At 34.7% G+C, this 14,438-nt stretch overlaps 1 protein-coding gene across 4 annotated transcripts in view; it reads right to left on the bottom strand.

The window, feature by feature from the left end:
• The window catches only part of TOPBP1 (DNA topoisomerase II binding protein 1), a 60,939-nt gene that overhangs the window by 19,263 nt on the left and 27,238 nt on the right, over positions 1-14,438 (bottom strand). For all 4 annotated transcript variants that reach the window (XM_036892086.2, XM_057497880.1, XM_036892089.2 and 1 more), the window contains 5 exons: positions 14,001-14,173; positions 11,128-11,339; positions 9,555-9,841; positions 2,607-2,789; positions 2,409-2,518 (listed from right to left, as the gene is read on the bottom strand). In XM_036892086.2, coding sequence (XP_036747981.2) covers positions 2,409-2,518; positions 2,607-2,789; positions 9,555-9,841; positions 11,128-11,339; positions 14,001-14,173 — 965 coding nt within the window. The remainder of the gene's footprint in view (positions 1-2,408; positions 2,519-2,606; positions 2,790-9,554; positions 9,842-11,127; positions 11,340-14,000; positions 14,174-14,438) is intronic.

The raw sequence follows: 14,438 nt of genomic DNA, 5'->3' as shown, positions 1-14,438 counted from the left end.
TTTATCTATCTGTGTTTCTAGTAACTCTATTTCTGCTGTGAGGTAAAACAATACAAATGTAAATAAATTATCAAGATAATTTAGAAAAACAGAGTATTTCTGCCTGAGTCATCTTGGTTTACTACTCAACTCCACTGTGATAAAATATAGTCCTGATAGGTCCTTCAAGGGCAGGCTGCAATAGTATAGACGGTTTAGATTAGGGGTTGGCACATTTTTTCTTAAAAGGACAGATGATAAATATTTTAGTGTTTGAAGGCCAAAAAGCTCTTACAACTACTCAACCCTTGCTTTTTTTGTATGAAAGCAGCCATAGATAATATGTATACAAAGAGGCATGCCTGTGTTCCAATAAAACTTTACAAAAACAGATGGCTGACCTGCCCTACCCTTAGTCTAAATCAGTGCTTTTGGCAAAATTGTTACTTTACTTTAGGAGCTGTTTTGGAAATTTGTGGGGAGATTTGGGTTGTTACAACAATGTGTGTTTGTATACTGGGGTGCAACTAGTACTGAGTAAGGTCTAGGGATGCTAAAACTCTGGGGAACAGATATACATACAATTAACCCGTATCTTACACGACTTTCTAATGTTATGACAGAAATTCACATAAGTAAAAAAAAGTTGCTTTGAATTAGATATGAGCCTAGAACCTCTTTTTCACAAACACAAGATACTTTTTACAGCTTTGATATACACTAATATACCAGACATGCAACCACTCAGTCACTAATCTAAGACTGTACCTGGCTTAATTTGGAACTTTGCCAAATTGCAAACTCTTGGTAAAGTCATCTTGCCAACTGAAATGCTGCTCATGGTATCTCAGTCTCTATGTTTCAGCCTTATGGCTACATTTGTAGCATTTGAAGTAATTTTACGTATATATGCAAACATATGAATACCTCCATTCTTCTAGTGTCATCAGGCATATGCATTCACATATGAGACATATATTCTATTACTATGTGCCTTCTATTGACTATTTTTAAATTATAGAAGTAGATAAGTTATATTTATGAAATCCAAGGGAATGTTACATAAATATATGTGACTAAAAGAGGATGATGCATCTGGTGTGTTGAGAAGACCTGGCCTAGATGTTTTAACTACCAGAAGGCAGGAGACAGTTATCAGATGACCTCTTCAGGACATTCTGGTCCTAGCTGATAGAAGGGAACACCTGGGACATCTTCACTTGAGAACTCATTACCCTATGAACACATAAATATTGTAACCTCTACATATTAAAGGATAATTCCCTCTCACCCATCACCAAGTCTGAAAAATCCATCTTAGGAATAGATTTAATGCAAACTTAAATGCGATCGACCAGTTAAATCCTATTTAGGAATTTCAGCAATATATTCTATTTTTTATACTGAGGGGACTGGCATTTGCAGTCTTTTAAAAACATAGCTCCCATATGTTCCTTTTATATTTTACATCAAGCTCACATCCAAACAGAATATCCAAGGAAGAATTCAATTTTGACAAATATATACCCTCATAAAGCTTGTGAGAATGAAATGAAATAATGTGTGGCTCATAACAAGTGCTCAGCAACTGGTAAAAGGTAATACAAATACTGTAATAGGTAATTATACAATACTATTAGAATACACATAACAGAGGTAATACAAATAGTAGTGCAGTAAGAAAGCTTTACTTTTCTATAACAGATGCATTAAACACACTAAGATGCTTATGAAGATCTCAGATACATTTTATTTTTGTTTTCCTGATCTAGTTTCTTTATTAAGTGGAAAGCTAACTGAAATAAGGCAAAAGGGAAGACCACAGACAATGCAGGAGTACAATCAACTCAGGATGGCCTGGATAGGCAGGGATCTCTCAATCCCTGGTACAGATGTCATGTGTGCTAGAGACCTATTGCTAGTTGGACCGTCACATCGAGGACAGATCTGATCATCTATGTCTCCAAAGTAATAAAAATGATAGAAATTAAAACATCCTCAAAAAATACCATTTTAATTCAGGAGTGCTACAGTACTTAATACCACTCACAGAAGGGCTCTAATATGAAAATCCCTATCTAAGGTCAGACTTAGATGTATTACTCGACTATAAACTCCTTGAAGACAAAGAATCTTCTAGACTGTACTCATCATTCATGGATCCAAAGTTTCTAGAACAGTGAGTGGCACAAAATAGGTTCTCAAGTATTTGTTGACCATATCCTAAAAAATACACAAGAGTGAATTGAAATGGGAGAGGGTATTTCTAAAAAAAGGGGTAAATTAAAAATTAATTGGAAATATTGTGTAGATAACAAAACACACTAAAAGGCAACATAAATGCTTCTTCGTAGATGTTCACAGTAGTTTTAGGTTTCCCTATAAATTTAGGCCATATCACCACTTACACAGATGTATGTGCTAACTACCTGTAATCTGCTCCCAGAGAGGCTGCGATCCCATTTAGTTCACTCTGCTTCTTACTGAGTTTTTTACTCACACACACCACCACCTTGTGAAGTGGCTTTGGAGCTTCTTCCTGTTCATGCAAATAAAATAAATAGCAACAATTATTTGTTTGAAACATTTTATCCAAAACTTCTTTTTAATAAGAGAGCTAACTCTACCTTTTCTGTTTGGGAATCCTTCAGATGAGGGCTGGCAGACAGAGCGACAGCATCAACACCATTTCGAGAGCTATTTGCCAAAGCAAGGTTCAAGTTTCTGATAATGACTTCTGAGAGTGGTGTACTCAGTTTCCTTTTCTGTTGGCTGGGGCCTCCTGGAGTTTCCAAGGCTGCAAGCGCGTCCTATATATAGAGGGGGAGATGGAGAGTGGGATCAAGCAAGCAATAGAGAAAGGAGATAGAAGGGAAGAGGGGAGAGAAGGGAAGAGAGAGGTAAACAGAATAGGGAAAGAAAAAGGAGAGGTAAAGAGAAGAGATAATCCTCAAAATTATCTGGATTACAGCTTTAACCTCCTCTGGTTTTCCTCCAAACAGTAAAAAGAATGAAATATTACTTGTATCTATGAGCAATGAAGAAAAAAAAATTACATACTGCCCAGCAAATTGGTTCAAAGAGACTAACAAGCTTACATTTTTGGCAGTCCTCACTACATTTGCCTCAGTCTTAGAGATGAAATTGCAATAAAATAAAGGATACCAAACAAACAAAACAAAAAACAGAATTAACAAGTGAGCAAGGATGTGTATAAGCAAGACATGAACTATAAGGAAGGCCAAAAAGTCAGACTGAGGTGAGAACTGTGAAAATCATTCAAAAGTACAAAATATATTCCTGTTCCCAAGCTACCCACAGTTCCCTCACAAGAGGCCACTGATGTCCAGGGGCCTACTCATTGCCCTTCCCATCTGCACAGGTTCCCAAGGATACATCAGATTGTAGTTAACTAGTGTTTAACCCATGAATGCTCAGATTAATGAATTGTGTGCCAGTAAGCATAATGATGCAATGAATATTAACCTTTTATACATACCATTTTGCACATGCAAGAGTAAAGGGAAACACTTAAGGAAATTGTATGTACCAACACTGATATTCTCTTAAGCAAAGCATTAGACTGTTTCCCAACATACTTAACAGCACAGTGGGTAATCAGATTTTTCTCTTTTGCCAATCAGATAGGTTAAAATATTTATCTGTATGCTTTAAATTTCCACCCTTTTATACTGAGACTTAATATCTTTATGCATGTATAATCTTTAATTTTTTTGTGACAACCCTTACTGTCATGTCATTAAAACCCTTACTGCAAGGACCACCAGAGGCCTCCACAATGCTAAACCCAGTCGTCAATCTTCTGTTCTCCGTTCTTGATCTTTTAGCAGCATCTGACACAGTTAAACATTCCTTCCTCAAATACTTTCTGGCCTCTAAGACAATTTCTAGGCTTTTTCTTCCTTCACTGGTGGCTCCTTCTCAGTCTCCTTTGCTGGTTCCTCCCCTGAACGGGAGCCCCTGGGGTGTTCCGTGGGCCTCTGTGCTTCTCCTGTTGTCCTGGCATCTATTCTTATATGGCTTTAAATATTAACTACAAACGCAAATCTCCACATTTCTTTCTTTAGCCCATACCATTCCCCAAACTTCAGGCTTTTTATGTAACTGCGTACTTGACAACACTACTTGGATATCTAACAGGCTTCTCAAACTTTGTGTCCAAAACATCAACTCTTCATCTTTAGGCCCCAATCCTAACCAATTTATTCAACTCAGTTGACTGGCAGCTCTAATCTTCTAATTTCTCAGACCAAAAATTTGGAGAAGAATCCAAATCCTGAACATTGAAAAAGAAAGGGGATTAAGGGAGCTATAAGAAATTTTAATACAAAGGTACGCTGCATGTGTGCGCACATGCACACACACACACACACACACACACACGAAGAAACATAATATACATATATAACAAATCACAAAGAAATTACAACATATGACAAATGAAGCCAAATATAAATTATATTAAATGTGAATATGCTTAACTTCCTTAATTGAAAGAAAAAGATTTTCAAAATGGCTGTAAAGCAATGCTAAACTCTCTGCTATATATAGAAGACACACTTAAAACACAGCAATCCAAAATGGCTAAGAAATGAAGGAACGCTCAAATTTATGAGGCAAATTAAAACAATGAGTAGAGATTGAAATTCTGATACAAAAGTAGACTTCAAGCCAAAAAGCATTAAATGGACACATTTCAACTTACCTAACAGTTATGAATACCTATGCACGAATTAACACAGTTAAAACAAAACCGTATGAGATGCGAGGAGAAATAAAAACTCTAATATTAAGTAACTTGAAAACAGCACTTAGTCTGAGATGCGTCAAATGAACCAAACTAGGGAAGGATATAAAAGATTTAGCAATATGGTCAATAAGTTGTACCTTCTTTATCTATGTAGCAAAGACTACACCCTTATAGAGAATATATGTTTTTCTCAAGAAATGTTCTCAAAAACCAAGTAATGTTCTCAAAACCTGATTATGTACTAGGGTACAAAGAAAGGATCAGTTAAAGTTCTGTGAAGTAGAAACATTACATACAATATTCTGATTACAATGTAATAGAACTAGAAATTAAAATAAAAACTAGAAATAAAAACAAAGTCCTTTTATCTCAAATTTAATAAAAACTACATATTTGAGTAAAGGGTACATATGCATTACTTATGCTGCTTTTATTTTGCAACTTTTTATAAGGTAGAAACTATTTTCAAGTAGAAAGTTAAAAAAAAAAAAACCCAAATTTATAATACGTTTTTGGCAAGGATGGGAAACACTGGGTGCTTAATAAATTAGTGGTGGAAGTATGAAGTGGTATAATCACTATGACAGTTTGTTAGTCTCTATTAAAGTTGAAACATGAACCAGCATTTAAAAAAAAATTAAAGTATCATTAAAATACAATCTTATGTAGGTTTCAAATGTGTATCAGTGGTTCAACGGTTCCTGTGATCAACTTATATTGTGACTGCAAATTATTGGGCCTTTTATCCTCCTCCTCCCCCACACTCCACCCCACCCCCGTACCCACCACAACTCCCTCTTGGTAACCACTAGTCACTTCTCAGTGTCTTTGAGTCTACTGCTGTTTTGTTCCTTCTGTTTTGCTTTGTTTTAACATTCCACAAATAAGTGAAATCATATAGTATTTGTCTTTCTCCACCTGGCTTATTTCACTGACCATGATACCCTTTAGATCCATCCATGATGTTGTAAATGGCAGGACTTTTCTTTTTATGGCTGAATAATATTCCATTGTGTATATGTACCACTTCTTCTTTATCCACTCATCTATTGATGGACAACTAGGTTGCTTCCATATCTTGGCTATTGCAAACAGTGCGGCAGTATACATAGGGGTGCATGTATCTTTTCGAATCAGGGATTTAATTTTCTTTGGGTAAATTCCTAGGAGTGGAATTACTGGGTCAAATGGTATTTCTATTTCTAGTGTTTTGAGGAATCTCCATACTGCTTCCCACGGTGGCTGAACCAATTTGCACTCCCACCAACAGTGTAGGAGAGTCCCTATTTCTATATATCCTCACCAGCTTTTGCTGTTTCTTGTCTTTTGGATAGTGGCCATTTTAACAGGTGTGAGGTGATTATCTCACTAAGGTTTTAATTTGCATTTCCCTGATAGTGATGTGGAGCATTTTTTCATATGCCTGTTGGCCATTTGTATTGCTTCTTTGGAAAAGGGCCTCCAACTACTTTTTAATTGGGTTATTTGTTTTTTGGGTGTTGAGGTGTATGAGTTCTTTACATCTTTTGGATGCTAACCCCTTATTGGATAAATCATTTATGAATATACTCTCCCATACCATAGGATGCCTTTTTGTTCTGCTAATGGGTGTTCTTTGCTGTACAGAAGCTTTTTTAGTTTGACCTACTCCTCCCACTTGTTTTCATCTTTTTGCTTTTGTTGCCTGAGGAGATGTGTCCAGGAAAAAACTGCTCATGCTTATCAAGAGATTTTTGCCTACATTTTCTTCTGAGAGTTTTATGGTTTGCCTTCGATCCATTTTGAGTTTGTGTATGGAGTTAGACAATAATTCAGTTTCATTCTCTTACATGTAGCTGTCAAGTTTTCCCAACACCAGTTAATCAAGAGGCTGTCTTTTCCCCACTGTATATTCATAGCTCTTTTATCATATGTTAATTGACCATACATATGTGGGTTTATATCTGGGTTCTCTATTCTGTTCCATTGATCTATGGGTCTGTTCTTGTGCTAGTACCAAGCTGTTTTGATTACTGTGGCTTTGTAGAAGAGCTTGTAGTCAGGGAGTATAATCCTCCCAGCTTTGTTCTTTCTCAGGCTTGATTTGGCTATTCAGGGTCTTTTGCGGTTCCATGTGAATTTTAGAACTATTTGTTCTAGTTCATTGAAGAATGCTCTTGGTATTTTGATAGGGATTGCATTGAATCTATAAAATGCTTTGGGAAGATGGCCATTTTGACAATATTAATTCTTCCTATCCATGAAGACAGGATAAATTTCCATTTATTGGTGTCTTCTTTAATTTCTCTCATGAGTGTCTTGTAGTTTTCAGAGTATAGGTCTTTCGCTTCCTTGGTTAGGTTTATTCCTAGGTATTTTATTCTTTTCGATGCAATTGTAAATGGAGTTGTTTTCCTTATTTCTTTTTCTTCTAGTTTGTTGTTAGCATATAGGAATGCAGCAGATTTCTGTGTATTAATTTTGTATCCTGCAAATTTGCTGAATTCAGTTATTAGTTCCAGTAGTTTTTTGGTGGAGTCTTTAACTTGGTCATGATGGATGATCTAACTGATGTAGTTTTGGATTTGGTTTGCTAATATTTTGTTGAGGATTTTTGCATCTTTGTTGATCAGGGATATTGGTCTGTAATTTTTTTTTGTGTGTGTGTTGTTTTTGTCTAGTTTTGGTATTAGAGTGATGCTAGTCTCACAGAACGACTCTGAAGTATTCCCTCCTCTTCTACTTTTTGAAATACTTTAAGAAGGATGGGTATTAGCTCTTCTTTAAATGTTTCATAGAATTCAGCTGTGAGACCGTCTTGACCTGGACTTTTGTTTTCTGGTAGTTTTTTTTATTACCATGACCCAGCATTTCACTTCTAGGTATATACCAAAAAGAAATGTATGCACACATATTCTAGGAGACATGCACAACAATGTTGGTAATTCCATTATCTGTAAGAGCAAAAAAACTAGTAACCACTTAAATGTTCATCAACAGTAGACTGGATATGTAAATGTGGTATATCCATATAATGGAATTATTAGGCTAATAAAATCAATGAACTAGAGCTAGAGGTTACAATGATGACAAATCTTTCAAATGAAGGAAGAAAAAAAGACTCAAAAGAATACATATTATGATTTCAATTTCACCTGTTTAAAAGTCAAAAATAAGTGTAACAAAGCTACAGTGTTAGAAGTCAGGAGTGTTATCATTGGTGAGAAAGGAGAAAGCAGTGATAGGGAAAGGGCATGAGAAAGGCTCTATGGCACTGGCAACCATTTCTTTCTGAACACACACAGTGGCTTCCTGACTTAATACTGGTACTTCATTTAGCAGCACATTTATTGAACTTTTTTGATGTATGTTAACTAAAAATCAACTTTTATTTTTTTTGTAAGGGCTAATGTATGTTCAGTTTTGTGATTATTCCATGGGCTCTTCTCTGTTTTCAGAGTAAAAACATTGAATATATACCACATTATATCAATTCTTCAGCCACTGATTACAAGATGAAGTACTACTCTATGAATCACCCAAAAAAGAAAAAAGAAAGAAAAAACACTGCTAAATGAACTATGACTAAACAATGAAACCTTTAAATGTGTACCTTTACTGATACTATTTCAGAACCATCAGTTTTCCACTGCGAGGTATCTAAAGAAGAATGATCTCAATGGAGATATTTCAACTATTTTCTTGCCTTTTATTTCATGTACTAATCAAAGAGTCTGTGAGCTATGAGACCTTAGAGATTATCTGGATATACTCCATGATTTCACAGATGCAGATAATGAAGCCCAAAGAGGCTGACTTGTCTTAAAGGGCAGCAAGAGGTGAAGCAAAGGCCTAATGCTGCATTTCAGTTTCCAAATCAGTGGTTTGCCTCTATTTCTTTAGGCATAAGGAGCAGTGTTAATCACAGTACAAAATGTTACTTCCAAAGACATCTGATCAAAGATTTAGCTTGGAGAAAACTGCCCCAGGTATCAATTGATATTTATTTTCTGAAGATGAACAATCTGTAAACTTTATAAATCTGCTCAAGAACATACTAGTAAGAACTATTAAAATGCTACTGAATTCCCTATCAGCAAAACTTAAATAGATGAATGGCACAATAATTTTGCAAAGGTTTAAAGATTAAAAAAAAAAGACAATGGTTTGAACAGTAACTTGAAAGGCAAAAACTATTAAAGGTATAGTGAAGAAAATCATCTTTGGGGAATAAAAGGAAACCATTTGGGAAGGTTAAAATAGCTCTTGATTTGAGAATGAATTTTTTTCAGTAAGGAAGCTATACTCCAGTACTCAGATGAAACAAATATGCAGACTTAACTCATCTTTTTAAGAGAATGATTGAAAAGGTAAAAATAGACATTTTCAGAAAGCAAGCACTGGATGTACTTCTAGAATAAAAACCTGAGTAGCAATGTGTATTATTTTACAATTCATATAATTATTTCATCACATATAAATATAACATATACAATTATTTCATTTCATTTGATTCTTATGATAAACCTGTGAGTTTTTAGAGCACGGGATATTATCCTCTTTGTATAAAAGAAAAAAAACTGATGCTCAGATATATTCAATGATCCGTCTACCATTCATGACAGATCGAGGACTTGAACCTGGATGTCCTCATTTCACACCATATTTGTCTTTAGCTGTTACTTCAACCTGGGATATATATTGGGACTCAATAATATGCCCACTTGCCAACATATCTGGAAATTTTACTATTACAAACTTTAGAGGTGATGCAGAATTTGGTACATTAACTTTACAATCTAGGACCATTTTATATAGTCCTTACCTTCACATCAAAGGAAGGCTTGAAGAGTTTGTCCTTAGACAGAAATTTTGATGGTGTATCCAGGTGTAATGAGGGTTCCTTCTGAAGTGGCTGTTCTACTGCTGGGGAGACTGGAACCTGGCCGGTTTGTTGTGAGATCACAGCATGGAATGCTTTACTCTGAAAGCGGTTCATATCTAAAGGTGTAATGGCTGTTTTTCTGAGAGTTTCCAGGTGTGTGACAGGATGCTCTGAAGAATCTGGATTTGGATTCACTCCATTTGTGATTTCAGTCTCCAAACTTTGTTCTAGAGATTAAAAGTGGAAAGAAATGCTTGTGAGCCACTAATGTCATCTTTTGTCTCTAAGGAGGCAAAAAGAAGTGATGTTTTTATATCTGATTATTAGTTTCTATGTGAATTCTCAAGTACACTTTAAACCAGTTATACACCTACCCACCAAGTAAAAGGGATGATGTATTAAAATGTTAGACAATCACATCAACTGAAACAAATAATGAAATTAGATTTCCTGTTTCAACTTGTTCTAACTTGAAAGTCTCAATAAACCTCACAATTTGCCAAAAATTACATAAATGCCATCTTAGTCAATGGTAGAGTAAAAAGAAAATCCCAATTACATGTATTCAGAGTTAACAACCACAGTCAAGTTTTAGGAAAGTTCTTAATGGAAATTGAACATGATCTAAATATCACTTTGACTCAGTTGTAAAATTTTCAGTCTGTCTGGGTAAATAAGTAATGGCTCTGAGAGCTGTTTCCAAACCGCTGACTTGTCCCTAAAATTTGTCCAAGGACATCACCATCTCAGAAGAGGGGCTACTAGGTCATCCCACCTTTTTTTCAACATTTAACAAAAACACTTATTAGATAGCTACTGTATGCCAGGCCCAGTGCTAGGCAATGAAAAAAAATATATATATATATGATAAGACATGTATATTCCTTGCCTTTCAAGAATTTATAACTGATCAGGGAGACATCAAAGTAAACTAGAGTTGTTAGCACTGGGATAAAAGCCAAAAAAGGGGTAATAACAGGGTTTTATGGCAAGACAGAAGCCATATTTGGTGAGCCAAAGAAGCCTTCCCAGGGAAAGTGACATTCAAGCTAAGAACTGAAAGACAAGAAATAACAGGCAAGCAAGAGATGGGCTAGTGAAAACATCAAAAGTCCAAAGATTTGAGGAAGAGAGAGCAAATTAAGTATGTCAGCGTTAGCCATAGAAGGAACAGGAAATGGCATCCAAGCTCACATCTTTAGACTTCAAACACTGAGATCCTAGAATGCTCCTACTTTGTATCCTCTAGCTTTCAGACACGGTCTACAGTTGACAGTAAGATACAAACCGAACATACGTGCTATGAACATACATACATACAGTTGACAGTACAGATACAAACTGAACATACGTGCTATGAACATACATTTATTTTGCCATCAGTGGTTCACTGTACCCAACATGAAAAGTACAAACTAATGACCTCCCCTAAAAACAAGTTTTGGTACATTCATATCCTAGAAACCATCAAGTTGTACAAATATACTTAAAAGAACAAAATAAAAGTATTAACCTTCTTTAGGTGAATTTTCAATGAGAAAATGGCTTTCATTTGCTTTCTTTCCCATTCTAGCAGTTTCCAACAGCCAAGCTATAGCAACTGCCGGTAAATTCCATTTCTTGGCTGCTTCATATTTAGAACCACTTGGTTCTTTCAATATAAGATGTGTACTGGCAAACAGGCCTTTTTTTGCATTGGATTTGCGAACGAAGAATTCTTGAACGCTGTAAGTTATATTTAAAGAAAAGCAAATGGTCATATGCACAATCAGTTGGTTAACTGTTAATCAACTAACAATGAAGTTTCTAATAGCGTGGTTAGAGTTCTAAGTATAAGATAGTATTTGCTGATATAATTGGTTTTATTTCTTAAAGTAAGCTAATCCCCTCACAAATGCTTACTTTAGGATAAAAATACATGGCTACTATTAAACTATTAATAAAAAAAATAAGCAAATTAAAATAGACTTTCAAGAAATAACCTGAGAAATTATTTCCTTAATTAGTCATCACCTACCCACCTTGTCCCTTACCTTCTACAAGGAGGCAACCAGGAAAGCCAAAAAAGTGTGACTAACACATTCTATCTTCTGTAGCCCACTACAATTTCTCAAAGCATTTTCACATAAAATCTCATTTGATCCTCTTAATATTTGTGAAATAACCAGTATCAGACAAAATATTGTAAATATACAACTTGGCAAAAGATAAAGAGAAATTAAGTGACTATCACAGAATATTAAACAGAGAGAATGTGGGGGCAGAAAGAGAAATCCACCACACGATATAAACAGAATTCAGTCTCTTTTTTTTTTTATGACTTCTGGGTTTTATGTTCTAGTTCCCCACTTGTAAGATTTTTTAAACTCCCACATCGTCCCCTGTACTTTCATGGTTTCATTTTCCCCATTTAATCCACGGATCCATTTGGCACTTATGGTATAAATGTAGTGCTGATTTTATTCAATCCTATTTATTGAGTTAAACCATCTCCTCCTCAATAACTTGAAATACCACTTTTATCACATAATAATTTCTTGTTATATTTGGGTTTATTTATAGACTTTCTTTGTGTTCATTTTCTGCAACTTACAGGCACACTATTATTTAGTGAGGTTTTACATTTATCTAAATATTATTTTCAGAATTTACATGACCTTGCTTGCTTGCTAGTTTTTTCTTATGAATTTAAGAATTAGTTTGCTTATTACTTCAAAAAATTGTTGGGATTTTTACTGGGATATTAAATTTATACCTTAGTGTAGAGGATAACAATGTTATATAATGTTTAGTCTTCTATCTTCCCTACTGTTTGAGTCTTGTTTTCCTTAACAGCATTTTGCAAATTTCTGTGGCTTTTCCAAGTTTCATGCTAAACTTGTTGCTAGGAATTTTACCTCTCATTATGGACTTAGTAAAAAGGCCTTAGTTTTCACTAGCTCCTCTAACTGGTTGTCTATATGAAAGTCAATGATTTCTGCATATTCTCTACATAGCCATTTTTTCTCTGAGCATTGCTTTAGTTGTGCCCCATGTAGTCTGTTGTCATATTTTTGTCACTGTTATTTTCTATAATTTATTTTTCAAAAACTTTTTGTTTAGTATAATTCAAATACAGAACACAGCAAAAAAGGAAATACAATTTAATGAATTATTATAAGGTAAAAATTCTTATACCCATCACCTACATCAGAAGATAGAATCTTGCCAGCCACTCCAGAATCTCTTCAACATGCTCCTTCTCACTTACAGGCTCCCTTTCTCTCCCCCTTCTTAACAATAGCCATTATTTGGGTATTTATGGTAATCACTTCCTTACCTTTCTTTAGTTTTATACACAGTGCATCCTTAAACACTACATTTAGTTTTTTATTCTTTTAACTTAAAGTTTCCTTCTTCTTTCCTCATTTACCTAACATGTATTTGTTGAAGACACTGGATCATTTATAAAGTGACCTCAGTCTGTATCAATGTAGTGTAGTTTAACACATTATTCTCCTATCTGTATTGCTTAAAAATCAGTGGTTGAATCTAGAGGCTTCATCAGATTGAGGTTTCACTATTTTGGTAAGACTATTTCAAGGTGGTGGTGTGTTCTTCATCAGGAGGCATATAATCTTACCTTCAGTGTGAAGAGAACTCTATTTACAATGCTGTTCTTGTTTAATGCCTTATTTGAATCCAAACTTGTCTGCCAGTAAAACTGCAACCACTCCTTTTTGTTTGCATTTACTTCACATATCTTTGCACAACTTTTAATTTTTTTAAATGTTCTGTATCACTATTTTAGAGGAATCTCTTGTTTGAAAGAGTTTTAGCAGTGCTTTATGATCTAATCTAAAAGAACTTTTCTTGTAATATAAACTTTTACTTCATTTACATTTATTACTACAATAGTTTTCTACTTCCTTTTTAAGCAGCCACCATCTAATGTTAACTTAGGGATTGGGCTAATTTGGATTTTGGAAGTAACTTATAAATACATTTTCTTTCTCTTACAGTATTCATTAGTTCTGTTTAACATCTGCATTTCTGACCGAAAACTGGAGAAACAATGAATGTATACTGTAAAAGACTAAATCAACCATATGGTACATGGAAGGGAATAATGTTTATATAAGCAATATTTTTAAATGGCCTATGTATCAGCTTTAAATATTCTCTTTCCTGGTAAGTAAGCATTAATCCTGTAGCTTTAACACTTGCCAGGCATCCATCCATCTAGTAGCTCTCTCTCCTCTCCCACACTGAGCCATCACATATACACTACACACTACCCATAAACAGTACAAAGACACCAGCCTAATTCTAATTTGAATGTCTCCAATAAGTCAAAACAAATAAAAGGTAAGTCAAAACTGCAGGTGCACTCAAAATTCTACATACCTTCCTCCAAGGCGATTTGCTAAGAATGTCAATGAATCTTTTTCTGCTCCTGCACACTGGCTGAATGAAATAACACAATCCTCTAAAGGAGTCATTCCTGTCATTACTGGGACTGGCGTGAAGAGAGGATTTGACCTTGGATCAATTAAAGTCTGATAGTCTACACAAGTTACCTTTTAGAAATGAGAGAAACAATAACATCAATCTGCAATAAGCAACCAATGCTTAATACTGGCTCAGTGACAGTGGCAGTAATTTTAATTCATAATAAAAGCAATTTTACTTTAATAGAAACTTATATATGCTCATTTTCAGTACATTTCAATTATAGTATTTTAAGAAATATATTTATCAATTCATTACATAAGATATTTAAATCAGATTTACCACTAAAGTTACAGAATACTGCTATAAATTTAATTTCTTCAAAAGTACGTA

Source organism: Manis pentadactyla, chromosome 1, assembly GCF_030020395.1.
Source record: "Manis pentadactyla isolate mManPen7 chromosome 1, mManPen7.hap1, whole genome shotgun sequence".
NCBI lineage: Eukaryota > Metazoa > Chordata > Mammalia > Pholidota > Manidae > Manis > Manis pentadactyla.
Note: the sequence above shows the minus strand (reverse complement) of the source record. Positions and strands in the feature narration are given on the sequence as shown.